Source organism: Arvicola amphibius, chromosome 12, assembly GCF_903992535.2.
Source record: "Arvicola amphibius chromosome 12, mArvAmp1.2, whole genome shotgun sequence".
NCBI classification, from domain to species: domain Eukaryota; kingdom Metazoa; phylum Chordata; class Mammalia; order Rodentia; family Cricetidae; genus Arvicola; species Arvicola amphibius.
In genome coordinates, this window is record NC_052058.2 from 77,046,081 (window position 1) to 77,065,095 (window position 19,015).

The window sequence follows — 19,015 nt, forward strand, 5'->3', positions numbered from 1 at the left end:
TATCTTCATTTCTTAAATTATGATTTATGTGGAAAATGTATGCAGATACACTCTATTGATCCTTAATATAAGACTTGAACCCTTTATGTATGCATGCTTATTGCATGTTAATACAGAGAATCCTTTTCTTTATACAGTTTTTTAAGTAGACTCTTTTGGAATACCTTTTTGTCATAATGTTGTAATTTTATGAATTAGCTTCTTCAGAAATTAAAAAAATAGTTTTGAATTCCCTTACGTGATGAGCTGAACTAAAACTTGTTCTATGTATGTATCAAGTTTTTAACTATACATGCTTTAAGCAATATTTACAAATTGCACACTTGAACAAAAATAGTCTTTTAGTGTAGTTTGCGGTGCCGATACCTGCCTGCTTTTTCCTTTGCTGCGTTGGCACAGGCGTTGTGCTTATTTTGTTGTAAATGGTTCCAGTATTTTATCAGTTCACTAGGCTGGAACTGATGAGAGGTAATTAGGTGGCTGTATTTACAGCTTGAGTAAGAAACTCGCCAGTGATTGAACACGAACTCGTTGGGAGGGGGCACAGGATCAATTCTCAACTTGGCAAGACAGATCCCTACATACACATCTTCCAAGTGCAAACGACGGATGCCTAAAGAAACCTTAAATATCTTTTCTGCTAGATCCCCAGAAAAAACATAACCAGTTCCTGAACAGAATACAGGGTAACGCTCACTTGGATAAAGGTCTGGTGGCATGTACCATTTGCTGTCTTTGTTTCTGTTAGGTGCGTATCCTCTCATTAGATACCCAGTAAAGTAGTTATGTCTAGGAGGCAGTTCTGGCTTTAGTAACTTGTGTATTAAATACTCAGTGTTGACAAACATGTCACTGTCTGTTTTCATAACATATGGAATATGCGGACAGTATGTCGCAACCCAGTTCATACCCATTAGTGTTTTAATCGTCAGATTATAGTATGTATCTAAGTATTCCTGTTGAATTATATCGTGATATTGTCTGCTTTCTTCTAGAATTGCATGTTGAAGGTAGCCATTTAGCTTAATACTTATGCCCAACAAAAAAATCCGTGTGATTTGGATGCCAGGTGCCAAACTTTCATTGCCCCACGTTTGCCGGATAGCTCTCCTTGCTTCTATTTGTCCAGGTTCTGCAGCTATTAATAGTATTAAAAATGGACTTTTCTCTTGGCATTTTTCAGGCTCATTGATAATATATTTGAAATGATAAGAGTTTGGATGTCCAGTACCCTTTTCATTATAATTACTTCCATTGGCACTGAGTGTGTTCTCTAGTCCTGTAACTCCTTGTGGTGATAGATCTGTGTTATTGGAGTTAGTTGCTGTCTGAGGCCTCAGAGTCTGAGGAACTGTTTCTTTCCATATGTTCCGAAGGGAGCTGTGATTTGTCTCACTTTTTGTAGAACGAAATCCTCGGAAAGTGTACGTTACAGGGTTTTCTTTGAATCCAGCTCTACCTGGTAGCCAGTCATGATGGTTGAAAAACAAAAACATAGCAAAAAGAAACACTAGGGAAAGTAGACCCATAAGGTGGGTCCGGAACAGAGACCTTTTAGCACTCCAGGTCATCTTTGCAAAGCAACAGTGTCTTCTCCTCCACTGAAGCATGTTGTAAATATCCAGTAAGATGTATGAGGCCAGAAGTACTCTTATTTTTTTCTTCCCGAATCAGTCCTTTTCTTTGGTCATCGTTTTCTGGTTTAGTTGTGTGTCCCTTGGAGTCATTCTGTGAAGATGAAGCATGATGGATTACAAAATGCAAAATCTTAGAAACTAACTTGAAAGGACTCTGGTTGCTAATAAAAGGACGTTTTTAAGTTGTGAAAAATAGGATAAACCAGAAGAAAGCATATAATTTGTTTCCTTTTGACAAAATGAAATATTCAAGGTTTATTTCTTTTAAAATATTCTTGTAACACAATGATAACTTGAAAGGTAAGTGATAGATTAATTTTATTGTACTCATTTGATGATCTCAGTAATTCTGGTCACCTGTTCTTTTGATTTATGGTTGTATCATGTAGAAAGAAAAAAAGGTTTAGATATCTTACAAAGGCTCAGCAGAAAGGCCTTCAGAACAGACGGAAAGTTTATTGACATTAATTAAAATTGATTTGACATACCATAACGATATAGTACACAGTCAGTGGCCTTTTTTGGAAAATGGTCATGTATTGGTTTTGGGACAGATGGTGCAGGTATGACTGTGGCAGAGTTCAGTTAGTCACAGTACACTGCGTGGCTCATTTCCACTGCCCCACTGTTGAAACTCAGTGAGAAGATACACCTGTCAAAAATAATTTTCAGGGTCCAGTAATTTCAGTGTGCGATTAGACAGTAATAAGTGATTAACATTTAAATATTTTACTAATTTTAACCATCCACCTCAAATAGGAAGTATCCAGGAGATCAGTCTTATTTGTTTATGATTTTGGCAAAGGACATGCATTTTTATACAGGGTTTTTTTTTTTTTTGGACTGTATTTTAGCAAAATATCGGCAGTGTCCACTACTATCTTCAACTGCTTTAAACCCCATATTGTACAAATTATATCTTAAAATATTCTTGAATTATCTTTTGTTAAAACAAATCTCTGCAGCAATCAGAAATTAGTTTATTTTTCATGTCTTTATAGTAGTATAACACATTCATTCCTAGATCTTTAAAAAGTTACGAGCTGGACAAAAGAAATGAATGATGCCACATAATGAAAAACTGGCTTTTGCAAGAGGCTTTTCAGCAAAGCATAAACTTATTTGTATTTGTTAATTATATTTTGTTTTTTCTTTTTTCCTATTCTTAGATGCTTCTAGATGAAGTGAGGTCATAGAAATAGTTTGAATTTCAATAAAAGCTATTTTGAGGAATGGAGACATATTTAGCATTTATTTTTCCAGTTTATTTTTTTTTTTAAAACCAAACTCAGAAGTAGAAGTCATTTATTTAATCATTAATTTTGGGACTTGCAGTATTAAATTAAATTTGTGTGCTCAAGAAATGATTTTATTTCAGTAATTTACTGAAATAATTTCTTAAAGCAAATAAAATTTTAACTTAGCCACTTATTTTAAATTATATGTGTAAATGCATGTTCTTATTTACCTTATCATAGTGATCGACTTATTGTTGATGGCAGATTGGCTTAACACTGACACAAATACGTTTTAAGAGGTAATATAATTTACATGTAAGTCCTCAAGAAATTGAGTAATTGTAGCATAAAACTTACACATACCATTCAATTACTGCTTGAAGTGTTTGATGGTTATGAATGAAATATACTATTCTAGTAGCGGCCACTAGGAGGAGCAAGTGGATGGGAATTTGAACAAATTTCTAATGTGTACCAGGCACTAAGGTTTGATCTTGTTTCTGAAATTGAATGGTGCTTTTAGTGAATAAGGTATTTCTCAAAACTAAAAATGTATTTATTTTTATATACGAACGGTGATTTTTTTATAAAAAATTTCTAGTTCGCTTTTAGTTTTATTTACATGGATTAAATCTTACAGTATTGTATAAAGATTAAAGCTGTTCTCACCCTGTGGAAACATGGTTCCTATATGACATGAGTTGAAAATTATAGCGCTTCATCGCCCAATTTAGAAACATTTTTTTTCTGCCTGTATTTATAAATTCTATTTAAAGCTGAAAACTGTTAAAGAATTTATTGGAATATTATATTATTTGGTAGCCACTAATGATACACACCCACCTTAGGAGTCTAATGGATATCGAAGACTTATGTGTATAAATTTAAAAAAAAGTAACTTTGGAAAGTTCATTTGGTTTGTTTCAAGTGTTATAAATACATACTTATCAGCCTTCTGTTGATATAAAATACTTAGAACATGGTTTAGATCCAATCGTTCAGATACTTTAAAAGTGCAGACTTAGTTCAAAAAGGAATAAATTCAAGGTCAGATTTTTAAATGAAATGAGTAAAAGAACATAAGAGAATGAAGTATTAATTTAAGTATTGTGGTAAGTCACATTGTTTTCAAGAAAACTGTACTTAAAGTGATATTTCAAAGTGTTTTAGTGTTCTAGAAAGCAGCTAATTTTTATTGTAGCTTATCATTCCTTCATAATTGGTTTTAATAAAACTATAAGGTGGAGGTGCATCTTAATTCAAATTTCATGAGTATTGCATGTTTATAAGTATTAATCTAGGAAGGCTTAGAATCCCTTTTCAGATATACCTATTTGATACCCTCCCATTGATAAATGAAACTCATACATCTAGCCTTAACATTCTTTGCTAAAGTTTTTCAGGATGGAGATATATACATATATATCTGCTAGTGTGTGCTATTAAAAAGAAAGTAAAATTGCTGTAACTGCTTCTTTTGTTAAGCGATAAAATTATTCTCAGATTGTAATGCCTGTTGTATTTTAGTTTTGAAAATGAGAATAAGATTAGAGACTGAAGTATTTTGCTATGTCTTACATTTTTTAAAAGTAGATCCTTTCTTTTTTGTTCTGATTATAATACCTTCAGTGTGTTTTTATATTTTATGGATTAAAATTAATAAGGATGTTACTATTAAATGTAACCCCCATATCAACTTTAAAAGTTGGTATAATTATATTAGTTTTTTGAAACACACAGATTTAAGTGATGCTTCGGTAGAAAAACTTGTATACTTTTGTTTTGAAACATTTAGTCTATAAACTTAATTTCTAATAAAGATACTAGGAAAGGCTAGATTTTTTTAAACTGTTTCATTTAATAGTTTCTGATTTTAATATGTTAGAATACAGATACTTATGATTGAGAATTGATGTTTATATACAACAAGGTTTGATACACATTCAATCTTAATTTTACAATGCGGTGCTGCCACAGATCTTAAAATTATTTCCTTTTTTTTGATTGTTAGTAAGTTTTATGAAAGTGAGGGGAAAGATCAAAAAGTACGATAGGTTTGTAAAATTGAGTTAGTTGCTCTTCTGGTGTTGATTGTCCCCAGGATAATTTATCTCTGTCTTGTAGACACATGTCGAGGCAATAGATTTCTGTTACATGTGAACAAAGCTCATAAGCCCATTATTGATATTATTTTGATCTTATACTATTAATGAATATTTTCATATCAAACTATTTTATGCTAGATTTTTAATTTCACGTTAAAAATTATCCTTAGGAACAGTCTTATACTCGATTATTTGGAATCAGCTTGTACTTAAAAGCTCCCTACTTCACTAATGTACTTAGAGCAACTATTTGATATTTCTTTGTTTAAAGTTGTATTTATTGATACTGTAATAACGTGTGACTGACTCCTTGATGGTGTTATGCTTTTCATAAACTCACTACCGTATGTAATCTGATGCTCATGTTTTAACTTGTAATATCCTCTTGTAGTTCAATAATACCTAAAATTTGCTGATATACTCTTGAACTGTGTTTGTCGTCTCTGAGGAACTAGATATTAGAGAAAAGATATTACTATGAACTGTTAAGATTTTGTTTTGAAAGGATTTCCCCAAAAAGACCCTATGAAATTAAGATCACATTAGATGCTATTTAATACAATTTTCCTGCACTATCTTTTGAAAACCACTTTAAAAAATGTGTTTTAATTTATTAGACAAGGAATCAATTTGACCTAATTTGCTAGAGAATTGCTGGTTTCTTTTTTTTTTTTAGGGCTACAGATTTTTTTCCTAGTTTAATTTCTCAGAGAATCTTTTCAGTACATCTAATTACTATTTGTTTTTTCTTTAATGTTTGTAATCCTACAGAATTACTCCCAGCTACATGTTTAATTGAATAAAACAATGACATCTTGTCTTTTAGAAAAGGCAAATTTTAAAATCTTGTATTGAGACCCTTTCGTAGTTTCAAGGGCAGTGAACTGCATGAACTTGTTTATCAAGTATTAGTGCCTGCAGGACTATAAAATCATAACACATTTAATACACGTTGTACACAAGACAGCGACATACCTTTCTTTCTTGGTCAGGCCATTTAGGTGGAGAGGATTATGCCCACTGAAAATACTTTTGGCACGCCATCACTTCAGCCAAAAAACAAAAAAACAAAAAAACCCAAAACGATGCTATAGAACATGCGCACATCCCCCAACAGTCTGCCTCCTGTGAATGCTTTTCACAGTATCCAAAGTGTCCATCTGTCGGCGTGTCTTCAAGTTACCCTTCTTGTACATATGTGCCTTAGTCTTCAGAGATTTTCCCTGTGTTTCATTTTCTTTCTTTCTTTAAACAAAAGGGCTGTAGTTGTCCGTTCTATTTGGTGCACTGTTGACTCTGTCCGACAGTTGATGCATTGAAGCTCTTTACATCTGCCGTGTTCTCCGGCTGGACAATGCGGTGCTGTATTCTCTTCTCAGTGTCCATATTTCTAGTAGTAGTGCTGAGCTGCAATGTAAAACAGCAGAGCTGGGGTTTTGTGTTTCAGTTGCATTGGGGGAAAAAAAAGGCTTTGCCTCTCTTCCGTCGTCGTTGCCTGGCAGCTGCAGGAAGGATTTTTTTTTTTGAGCAGTTTTACTGGGGTTTTAGTCTGTAATATGAAATCCACGTTCTTCAGCTGCTGCACAGGCAGGCAGCAGTTTAAATGTGGGCTTGACAGATGCTCTCTCTGACAGAGCAGAATTTAACGTCACTGCTTGGCTGAGTCCCACGTGATTGTTTGCATTCATTTTGACTAAAAGCCTAAGGTAGGGAAAAGCTTAGAAATCTTGCATCTATGTGTTGCATTATATTTATTCAGAACAAATACAGTGATGAGTGAGTATAACATTAATGTATGATTATGAAATGGAGGTTATAGTTTTTAAAATCTTTAAACTTATGCAAAGCTTTCTAAATATTTTCTGTGTTCGATGGTGGCTTTCATGTTAAGCTTTTGTAGAGCAGAAGTAACAAAAGCTTTTACATGCAGGTTGGTGTAAATTAACTCTTTGAGTACATTCCTGCTCTTAAAGTATTTTGTCTATATTGTTCTGATTTTCTAGTCTAGTTTAAAACATTATCTTTTATTTGTAATTTATGATTTCCTGTCCCCATTTTCTAGAGCTTATCTAAATCAGTTGCCTTGGGTTACTTTATTGATTATGATATGAATGATTATGATAAGTCTACCTGTTTGCTCTCTGCAGTTTTTAGGGTTCTTGAAAGTAGTAAAGTTAGTTTTAAATCACTTTCTTGTTTTCAGTGTTATATTTTTTTACTTAAAATTACATGTATCAAAAATGATAAAGTAGATATAACATACATGCATAGATTTTTTTTGATTAGTGAGGTCAACATGATTGCATTTGACTAAAATCCTAAGGTAGAGAAAATTTTAGAACTTTACATTTTGTATAATAAATATCACACATACTCATATATTATGCATGTATGTGTAAACAAGTATAGTTATGACCTGGAGTCTAGTGCTTCTAATAATGTTTAATACCTTTAAATGTGGTTTAGTAAAATGCCATTAAACAGGTTTTATAAACATCAGAAACTGAAACCCTTCTCAGGTAAAGTTATCTAGGCACCTGGACACTTGGCCATCTTTGGCAGGTATTTTTGTTATTTGTTTTTAATGGCCATAATTAACATTTCCCTCTGATATTCTAGAGACACTAACTACTAGAAATTTATAGTTTTAGAGCTGTGCTATATATTTTAGGTATGCAGACTTCATTTATTTCTCGCACAGTGAGAAATATTTCCGGTGAATAAAAATTGCACTTTAAAAGCTTTAAGTTTTGTCTTCATGTTTTACTTACATTGTGCTTTGTTGGTTTAGTTGTGCCCTATGACTTTCTTCGTTTGTGTCTTACATTTCCTAGAAATACTAGAATAATAAAACTGAAGTAAGAAAGAAAAATATAAAGGAGAAAATTAAAGTTTAGAACTTTGGCCTTCTTTAGTTACATTGTAAGAGGAGGACTGAAAGTCGATTTCTTAGCATTTGGTTCTTTTTTTTTTTTTGTTTTTTTTCTTTTCTTTTTCGAGACAGGGTTTCTCTGTGGCTTTGGAGCCTGTCCTGGAACTAGCTCTTGTAGACCAGGCTGGCCTCGAACTCAGAGATCCTCCTGCCTCTGCCTCCCGAGTGCTGGGATTAAAGGCGTGCGCCACCACCGCCCGGCTAGCATTTGGTTCTTAACACTCCATAATGCCATATTATAGTGTTCACTGCTTGTCGGGGTCTGTGTGTCGTGCCCCCCATCCCTTTGATAATTGGCCACACACATAAGTAAATGATGTTTATTGAATCTGCTTAAATGAGTTCTCCAAAGTAGAAATGGACTGGTATTTTGTTTGTTTTGTTGTTGTTTTATCTTTTGAGACAGGGTTTCTCTGTGTATGTAGCCTTGGCTGTCCTGTTTTGGTCACTCTGTAGACCAAAGCTGGCCCCGAACTCACAGAGATCTGGCTGCCTCTGCCTCTTGAGTGATGGAATTAAAGATGTGTGCCATCACGGCTGGCAAAAGTGGACTTCGTATTATCAGTGATTCCTAATAGTGGGGCTTGAATGAAATTGGGAACTTTACAGTTACTGTTAATCGCAAATTACATTGAGTGATAAGTACCTGAGCTGGTATGTAAATGATCTTCCCTTATGATCATTTTATTATTGTAATATCTATTTTACAAGTGAGGAACTGGTACTTAGAGTTGTGAAATAACCTAAATACCAGCTAGTTACTGATGGGAAAGAGGGTTAGATTAGAATTTTGAAACAGGATTATTTAAAAATTTAAAACTGAATTTCTATAATTTATTCTTAAATTTTATACTGCGTGGCTGCTTGAGTAATTGTGAAACTTTCCCCTCCAATATTGACATAGTACCCCAGGAATCATTAATAGAATACTGAATGTATTTTTACTTTTTTTCAATAAATGTTTATGAACAAGCTACTAAATGCTAACATGTCTTAATATATGACATAGCTTATTAACTATTGAGAATATGATGATGACAGAAAAAAAATGCCCTACCTTCTCGAGGGCAGGACAATGTAATTATTTTGCCAGTTATTGTTAATATATTTTACATCTATCTTTTGGTAATACTGAAAGCTGGGCAGTGCTAGATAAGTTCTCTACTGCTCTACATCCCCTGCAATGTGTTTTTTAGTTTTAATTCACAGCCATTACACATATTCGTGTGGTACAGTGAGACATTTTATACAATGTGTAATACTCATCCCAAGACAACTGGCAGATACATAACTTCTAAGATGGCCTTTTTGATATTAAACTAGATTTATTATGGCTTTCAATTATTGAGGGCTTTATGGATAACTCAAAAAATGATCCCCTTCTATGTTGGGTTGAAACCTGAATTACCCACCAGTGAGTTTTTTTTTTTTTGTTGATTGCTATATAACAAGTGTTTATATGACAAGAAGATTTCTAAGATTGGTTATTAGAGGTTCCTCTGTATGAGGCATAGTACACAGATAGCAAGAATTTAATTCAAAGTATTTGTACTTTTTTTTTATTTTCGAGACAGGGTTTCTCTAGTTTTTGGTGCCTGTCCTGGAACTAGCTCTTGTAGACTAGGCTGGCCTCGAACTCACAGATACCCGCCTGCTCTGCCTCCTGAGTGCTGGGATTAAAGGCATGTGCCACCACCACCCAGCTCCTTTTGTTTCTTTAAATTTATTAACAGCTTAAAGTATAGATAGAGAGCAGCTATGAAGTAAAATTTCCATTACTGATGTCTTCTAACAACTTTAGCTTCCCCGGCAAGAGAAACGGTAAAAATCCATGACAGGAAACCTTGTATAACTTCATTTAGTCTGATTTCTTTTAAAACTGAATTCTGTGTTTAAACTAACTGAAATAATTGTGGCAGGTTTCTTTTTCAAACTTAGCAAACTGACAGTTGTTTTGCCAAGTTTTATAGCTATAAGTGACATGTAAGTGTTGCTTACAAAGGTCTGCTTTTATTTTCCTAACACAGGCCTTATGTGGAAAAAAGGTGTCGACTACTTTAGGTGTTGTGGTTCAACTGTTCACATGTTTCTCTCTGTCTCTCCGTCTCTGTCTCTCTGTCTCTCTCTGTCTCTCTGTCTCTCTGTCTCTGTCTCTCTGTCTCTCTCTCTCTCTCTGTCTCTGTCTCTCTCTCTCTCTAATCTTATTTTGTTATCCATATAGTTGATGGTTCTGAGTGATTTGTATGGTAAAAGTTAGCAGTAACTTTGGGAATTATCTGTTTATTGTTATGTATGAGTTCAGTAATTTCAACAATATTAATATTGAAAAAGTTTAACCAGAATGGCTACTGCTGTTGAATAAGAAGAGAAAACGGGAGACTTAAGTCCACTCTTGCCTATATTGGTCTCCTTTTTGTTTGTGCTTTACTTGGCCCCTATACTTGAAACTTATTTCAGCTCATGACAAGAACTAAATACTTTTTTTTTTAAGTGCTAGATTTTTTTAAAAACAGGTATAATTTTCACCATGTTTTACCTGTATGTTTGTGTGTATGAAGGTAGATCCCTTGGAGTTATAGTTGTGAACTGCCATGTGGGTGCTGGGTATCGACCCAAGTCCTTTTGAAAAGCAGACAGTGCTCTTAACCGCTGAGCCATCTCTCCAGCCCTAATTTTTATTAAAATTATTTGAAAATTATATTTGACATAGTTTTCTAGGGACCAGGATTAGTTTTACTGATGTTCCCTAATATACATAATAATATTTACTTGGAGTTTATAGCTCTTGGCTTTTTCAAAATACAGACTTTTTTATTGCATGAAAGATGCAGACAAATGACATATTTTTGGTTACTTAATGCTAGTAAATAGCTTAACCTTTTTAAAAAATTATTTATTAAAATATTTTTTTCTGTGAAGTCCACTAGTCATACATTATCTGTTTTATTGTTCTTTGAACATAGAAAGCATGTGTCAGCATAATTGTAAATTAGCAATCTGATAGTGTCCACAAGTGTCAGTATTTGCCTGCCTTATTTTTCTCCTTCAATTTTTATTAAATTGGACAGCAGATGTTCATGTTAAGAATTCTGTTTGACTTGAAAGCAAAGTTAAATATGCGTATCTCTTTGAGAACTAGTTATCAGCACTTTTAATTCATATAATTAATAAATTATAAATATGATTCATAAACTATTAACCTTAAAGAAAGTATATTTAAAAATTTTAGTGATTTGCCAGACACATAATTTTGCTTTCATAGTCTCTGTAATCTCAGTGAATTAGCAGTTTCAGTTAGGTATACCTTTTTCCAATTAAAATTATGGTGTTGGACTGTGGAGGTAGTTCAGTGAATAAGGTGCTTGCAGTCCAAGCATGATGACCCGATTCATAACCTCAGCACCAACTTTTTTTTAAAGAGAAAGATTGTATAAAATGTAATCTGTATTTTATACTTTGTCACTGTGTAGACAAGCTGACCTCTAACTCACAGATATCTGCTTGCCTTTGTCTCCCAACTGCTGGGATTAGACATGTGCACCACTATACATGTAATAGTAGTGGCTTAGTTTGCATCTAGAGGTAATTACATCTATAGGCAGGTGCAAAAAGCCTGAGAATGTGATTAAGGGTTGCTTCCGGATGCCATTTATGTGCTAAACAAGTATTGCTACATTTTAATGTTTTTTACTCACGTTTTTCTTTGTAATTGCTTATAATAATAGACCTGATGTGTTTTTAGTTTTGCAGTATTTTCATGAGCATAATGTGATTTTTCTGGGAATTATGATCAATCAGTCAATTTTAAACATAAAGCTTACTCATTCTCAGACATGCTTTACACATGCAACATGTGCTGCATATAGTTTTAAATATGTTTAGTATACCTGTACTTTGACTAACTCAATACAAAAAGTCAGGCCAAAAGTTTCATGAAGATTCAGGTTTTAGAGTATTAGGATATTCACCAGGTAGCATTACACATACTGGCAGAGGGTATGTGTGAGTGTGAGAGAGTGTGTGAGATATATCTCAGTGTTCTTCTGCTCCATGAATGTGGGAAACCTTTTTTTATTTTGTTTTCAAGACAGGGTTTCTCTGGAATTCATTCTGTATACTAGGCTGGCCTTGAACTTAGGGAGTCACTTGTCTCTGTTGGTATTGAAGGCGTTTGCCACCACTGCCTGATTCTTCAGTGTCTTAAAGTTTTTCATTATAAAGATTTTTTCATCTCCTTGATTAGGTACATCTCCTTCTTGCCTCACCCTTCCCTCCCACCCCCAAGATTTTTCATATCCTTCAATTAGGTACTTGTCCCACCTATCTATGTACACACACACACACACACACACACACACACACGTCTTCTTGTCTCACTATTACTCTCTCTCTAAGACTTTTCAAATCCTTCATTAGGTACATGTCCTTTTTCCATATTCTTCATTAGGTACATGTCCCACATATCTGTGCATGTACACACTCACACATGCATGCACTCATACAGGTACTTGCATTCATGAGGAACTCAAAAGTCCAGCACGTGCTTCCACACTAGACCCTACAGAATAATTAACACTGTTCTAGTTCAAATTCATAGATTTGAGAACTATGTATAATTTACAGTAGGATGTGAAGGCAGGCAAATGATTTTCAGTTTGAAGACACAATGAATTTTTTTTCTTTTTTATTCTTAGGGTCATTAGTGGGTAGATGATTCCCACTTCCATTGGAGGATAAGGTGCAATTGTCTTTACTCAGTGCACCAATTCAAGTATTAATCTGATGGAGAAACCCTCTTATACATCTCAGATGGTACTTACCCATTGCAACTGACCCACAAAATTTACCATAGTAGCTGTCCTTATTTTGCTATTAACTAGAGAAGTGTATACCTTGTTAGTGACATACAATAGAAACTGTTCTGCAGTAGCAAACGATTTAGAATTATTCTTAGTGATTGAGTCTTTGGAAGATTATTTTCACAATTCCTCTATCTCTTAAATATTAAATAATATATAAGTGTATATATATTCCTTGTTGTGATTCATTCACTGTTAAACCAGCTTAACTTTTAGCTATCAAAAATTACAAATGATGAAGTAAAGTGGTAAATTTTTTCCTTTTCCTTTTTGTTTTTTTGAGACAGAGTTTCTCTGTGTGACAGTGCTGGCTGCCTTGGAACTCATTTTGTATATGAGGGTGGCCCCCAACTCACAGAGATCTGCCTGCCTCTGTCTCCAAGTGCTAGGATTAAAGGTGTGCTTTACCACTGCTCAGTTAGTAAAAATTTTCTAACGTTACTGACTAGCATTGTATATTCCAATTTTGCGTAACTATAATGAGTGTTATATGTTCCCAAATTACTTTTAGTTATGAGTAGATTTTGATAGGAATTGTGTTAGGTCTTTTTTGTTGTTGGGATTAAAATACTATTAAAAAACATTTTGTATTTATGGTAGCAGAAACCCTCTCAAATCATCATACATAAAACGGACAAATACCTAGCCTGGTCTACAGAGCGAATTCAAGAGCAGGCTGCAAAACTACACAGAAACCCTGTCTAGAACTCGTCCCCCGCCCCCTCAAAGACAAGCAAATTATATTATAAGGCTATTTCACAGAACCCCATACCGAGAAGTAAAACTTGTTCTTTAAAACGAACAGTAAGAAAACGGAAAAACTCACAAATTTAGAGAAGTTATTCTTTTTTGTCTGGTGTTGCATGAGCTTTCTTTTCCTTTTTTTTTTTTTTTCCTTCGAGGCAGGGTTTCTCTGTAACTTTGGAGCCTGTCCTGGAACTAGCTCTTATAGACCAGACTGGCCTCTAACTCACAGAGATCTGCCTGCCTCTGCCTCCCAAGTACTGGGATTAAAGGTGTGTGCCACCACTGCCTGGCAAGCTTACTTTTCATATGTATTTGCATAGTCTTCCCAACAGCCAACAAAATTCCATACCGATTGCTGTTACCTCTGTATGGATTACACATTAAAGGAGGAAGCGTAATTCACATTTGTCACCAGTGAATACATCTAGCACTCATGGGAAAAGGGGAAATCGGATAAGCAGACAACCCTCAAAGAGTTTATTTCATACAGTTTATAGTCAGAATTATTCTTTTTAAAATAAGTATGTACATATATGTATTTAATAACAATTAGTGAAAAAAGAGGACATGAATTTGAAAGAGCAAGGAAGAGTTATGGGAGTGCTTAGAAGGAAAAAGGATGTTGTAGTGAGGAGCTACGGGCAGGCCTGCTTTTCATCCCGCCAGGCTCCCGCATAGCTAGCTTAACCCTGGAAATCACAACACACAAACTGTATTCATTTAAACACTGCCTGGCCCATTAGTTTTAGCCTCTTATTAGCTAATTCTCAAATCTTGCTTTAACCCATATTTAGTGTTGTGTGTAGTACCACGAGGTGGTGCCTTACCTGGAAAGATTGAGCATGTCTGACCTGGTGGCTGGCTCCATGGCGTCTGTCTCAGAGAGGAGAGGCATGGTGTCTGTCTAACTTCCCTTCTTCCCAGCATTCTGTTCTGTCTACTCCACCTATCTAAATCCTGCCCTATCAAAAAGCCAAGGCAGTTTCATTATTAACCAATGAGAGTTCTCCATCAGGATGTAATTACATTCTAAATTTCAATTACATACATGCACACTCTCATCATCTTTGTATTTGTTGGTTGGTGTTTTCAGTCTCATGTAATTCAGGATGGCCTTGAACTATTCTTCCTGATTTGTCTCAAGTTGTAGGATTGCCCCCCCCCCCCCCCCCCATGTAGAGTATATGAAATTTAGGCTTTCCCTCCCTCTCTATAGTCTCATTTTCGCTTTTATTCAGATGTAGATGAGATAAAGTGTAGTTTGGCCTATTTTAACAATGTGATTTCAAATCCGTTCATGCATTGCCTCCTTTCCCCCCTCCTCCCTCCCTCTCTTCTTTTCTTGTTGTGAGTGATACTCTTTTTATTTTAATGATTTCCTTTGTATATTGACTTTTATATTTTGACTCAGTGTTTGCCAATGTGCTTTGTTTTTTGCATACAACAAATAGTTGGGCTGCCTTTTTTGATCCATTTAGCTAATCTCTTTCTTTTGAGAGTTTTAAGCCGTTTACATTTAGGTCTCTAATATTTCTTTTTTTTTTCTTTTCTTTTTTTTTTTTTTTTTTTGGTTTTTCGAGACAGAGTTTCTCTGTGGCTTTGGAGCCTGTCCTGGAGCTAGCTCTTGTAGACCAGGCTGGTCTCGAACTCACAGAGATCCGTCTGCCTCTGCCTCCCGAGTGCTGGGATTAAAGGCGTGCGCCACCACCGCCCGGCTCTAATATTTCTTTTTGAGTTTTGTTTTCTCTTCCGAAATACCAGTTTCTTTGCTGATTTCCTCATCTAGGTTGCTTACCTTATTCTTCAAGTCTAGATTGATTTTCTTACTTTACTCATCTGCTTGGTTATATTCTCTTTGTAGTCATTTATCATTTTTAGAAATTTTCTTTCAAAGTAACTTTTCAGCATTTTACCTATTTAGAGTCTTCTAATTAAGTAATTGAAGAGTGTTACCCTGCTATTTCATAATATGTGTGTTTGTTTTGCTTTACATAGGCATTGTGTAGAATATTAGTTGTCACATTATTGGAGAGTCTTAGTAAGCATCACTAGAACCACCCAGGATAAAACATCACTGCAAGAACAGTGACTGAACTGGTCAGAAATACATGTTTTTAAGTGTTTGCATGTCAGAAGACCTAGTCAGTTTGAGTTTCTGGAAATTCTTCCATCTTGCCAAAGGATTGGTGAGATTACAGATAGAATCTGTACCTGCACCTGTCTTTCCATAGGGTCTGGGGATTTAGGTACTAGTTTTCCTCATTGTTCATGTAGCAATTTCTCTATTCATTGAACCATGTCCTCACTTTCCAGAAATACATCTTATTAATAGATTGATTAATGTAGATGTTATCAGTGAGCATGGGGAATAATATAGAGTAAGCTATGAAGTTAAATATTATGAAGGTACAGGAAAGTAGAGGGGAGGAGAAGGAAGGGCTAAATAAAAGGAGAAACAAGAAGATAGGTGAATATTGGGAAGGAGAGACAAAAAAAGATTTAAAAAACTGACCCTACTAAAGAAACCTATGAGCACAGTTAATACAAGATGAGAAATAAAAACCTCTAGAGTGTTTGTAAAGGTTAATAGAATGTATTGTATTGGAGCATTTTCTTTTTCAGTTTTCTAGTAGACGATATTGGCAGTAGAAGGGATTGTTATTGAAACTTGGTGACTCTTTTAAGTTCTGCATTTGTACTCTAATCAGAATGTTGCTTAACAAACAGTGCTACAATCACTTTAGTGACTTTTCTCATTCTTGAATATCAGGGACCTCTACTGACCACCTTTGGCTTTGCAGTCTGTAGGTCAAACTGGTTTTCATTTTTTGCAGAATGCTCTGAAATTTGTATACCTTGTGTGGCTAACATCTAAAGCAGAGCTGTCTCCTGAGTTTGCTCTTGTGTGGGAGAGGCAAATCTATTACTTTCTCAGTGCTTTCTAATTTGGAAATACTGCTTGGGAGGAGTGAGGGACTGGGGAGTGTCCCATGAACCAGCCTTCTAGAACTTTCAGTCCTGAGAATGTTTGTTGCCACCCTGAGCTGCCTCTTGACTTGTGACTCAGGGCTCTCTGTCTCTATTGCCAGAGAAATCAAGGCCATTGTGCACCTCCAAGCTCTTTGCCATGTGAACCTCCTGCCATCCTATGTTTTCAGTGTGTTAGTATGTATCTTCCTCAGGGATTGTAGTTGGGTATGCCCAGGCTCCTCAATTTGTATTTGTTACACCAAGAGGAGCATTTTCTCAGATATTACCCTTTTCAGGGAGGTAACTGGTCATGGCTCTCTGAGGTATGGAGAGTGTCAGAGTAAATTTCTTTCTCCCCGGTGACCAGACATTACTTTATACACCAAACCTGCTAATGTTCCAGGCATAGAACTGACTTTTGGTTTCTTTAAGCAGAGCCACCTGGCTAGTGTGTAGAAGAATCCTATCTTCTCCCACACCCCAAGCTGAGTGGACATATCTCATTTTTGCTGGTTGACTTTTGTATTTTTCTTGATTATTCAGCTTTCCGATGGTCTCCTTTGTGACTACAGCCCTCAGTATTGTTTATCCATTGTCTCCCTGACTTTTCCCAAGTCTACTGTCATGGAGTATACTTGAATTCTGCCATTTTGTTCTTAGTAACTTAAACATATTTTATCTTTATTCTTTCTTTTAATCATAAAATATGCATAATATATACTGTTTTATCCATTTCTAAGTTTACAATTCAGTGATACTATCGCTACATTTAAAAATGTGCGACTGTCACTAATAGTCTTGAATTTTTCATTTCAGAAAAAGAAAAGTGCATACATATTGCTCAGTAAGTCTGTCATTCCTTCTTGCACTCAGGTCCTAGTAATGACTAATCTGCCTTTTGTCTGCAAACTTGAATAGTCTGGGTACCTCATATGGGAAAATATTAAATATTTGTTTTTCTGTCTTTTACTTAATTTATTTAGCATTATATTTTCAGTGTTCATCAGCATTATATTGTGTTTGAGTCTTATTTTCTTTATTACAATTGAGTAAAAGAAATTGTGTACCTCATATTTTGTTTATCCATTCATATGTTAGAGTTGCTGTTTGCTCTGGCTTCTGTTTGAATAGTATTGCTACAAACATAAACGCACATGTATCTATCTAATCAAGTACCAATCTTTAGTTTCTTTTGGTAGGTACCCCATGGCAAGAATTACTGGTATAGATGGTTATTTTGTGTTTAATGTCTTCAACCACTGTCATACTTGTTTACAGTCATGCCAACCTTGGATTGAGAATTCTGTGTTTTTTTAAATTGGTGTTGAGCTTATCTTTTTAAGCTTTATTTATGAAATTGTGTGTGTGTGTGTGTGTGTGTATCTATGAATGTTTGGGTTATGAAAATGTGAATACAGGTGCCTATGAAAGTGTAAAATTTCCCTGGCAGCTAAATTATAGGAATTGTGAGCTGCCTAACATGGGTGCTAGGTACTGAATTCAGATCCTCCACAAAAGTACTATGTGTTCTTAATGACTGAACCATTTCTCTAGCCCCTATACTTGGTATTTTTTAATGTCATTTTTTTCCTTTTATTGTTTGCCAGTAACTATCCTAAAGAGAAATAAGGTGCCTCACTTCTCAAAAGACTAGTGGTGTTTTTACATATTTTCATATGCTTATTATTTGTAAATATTCTCTAGAGAATTTCCTCTTTAAGTTCTACACCTTTTTTGAATTGGTTCTTTTTTTTTCATCATTTGTTATAAGATGAAAGGATTCTTTGTTAATTTTTAATCAGATAAATGACTTGGAAAAAACTTTTTCCCATTCTATGAGTTACCATGTCTTTAGTGTTAGATCCACAGGTTCTAATTTTGAGGAATTCTGTTTCATCATTTATACATTGATATCTCCATTTTTTGTTTCAGATCAACACATCAATGCCACAATCAATATTGTGAATTTTTTATTCCATTAACTTTCAAATAACTTTCAAATAGAGTCCTGTGATCTTATGTGAATTGGTTTTTGTATATGGTATTAGGTATTCATTCTTTTATATGCTTATACCAGTTTTTCCAGCACCCATTCTTTGAAGAGTGTCCTTTCTCAAATGACTTTGGCACTCTTGTCAAATAGGAGAGTTTATTTCCTACTTCACCCATCTATACTATCTGTCTTTATCTCAGTAGTATATTGTTTCAATTACTATAGTTTTGTAGTGAGTATTGAAAATCGGAAGTTGAGTTTTATAACTTGTATCTTTCTTCCAAGATTAGTTATTTGAAGTTATTTATGGTTTTATGTGAATATTAGGATAGGTTGTTCTATTCCTGCAAAATTGGGAGTTTAATAGCAATTATTGAATATGTAGGTGATTTCAGGTAGTAGTTTGCAAATCCTAACATAGTAATTCTAAAAGTCCAGAAATTGAGGCATAATTTTTATTTATGTCATTTCAGGAATATGTTATAAATTTATTGACCTAAGGCTATACTACCTTGGCTAAAGTTCATTCCTAAA

General features: G+C 34.7%; 2 protein-coding genes across 2 annotated transcripts in view; one reads left to right on the top strand and one right to left on the bottom strand.

The window, feature by feature from the left end:
* Cdc73 (cell division cycle 73) overlaps positions 1–19,015 on the top strand; it is a 114,818-nt gene that overhangs the window by 51,498 nt on the left and 44,305 nt on the right. The gene's annotated exons all lie outside the window — the stretch shown is intronic.
* On the bottom strand, positions 342–1,610 carry B3galt2 (beta-1,3-galactosyltransferase 2). Its single transcript, XM_038349074.1, has one exon. It carries the CDS (start codon positions 1,608–1,610, stop codon positions 342–344), a length of 1,269 nt encoding a protein of 422 aa, XP_038205002.1.

Coding starts and splice junctions, on each gene's coding strand:
- B3galt2 (XM_038349074.1), bottom strand. CDS start 1,610: ATGCTTCAGTGGAGGAGAAGACACTGTTGCTTTGCAAAGATGACCTGG.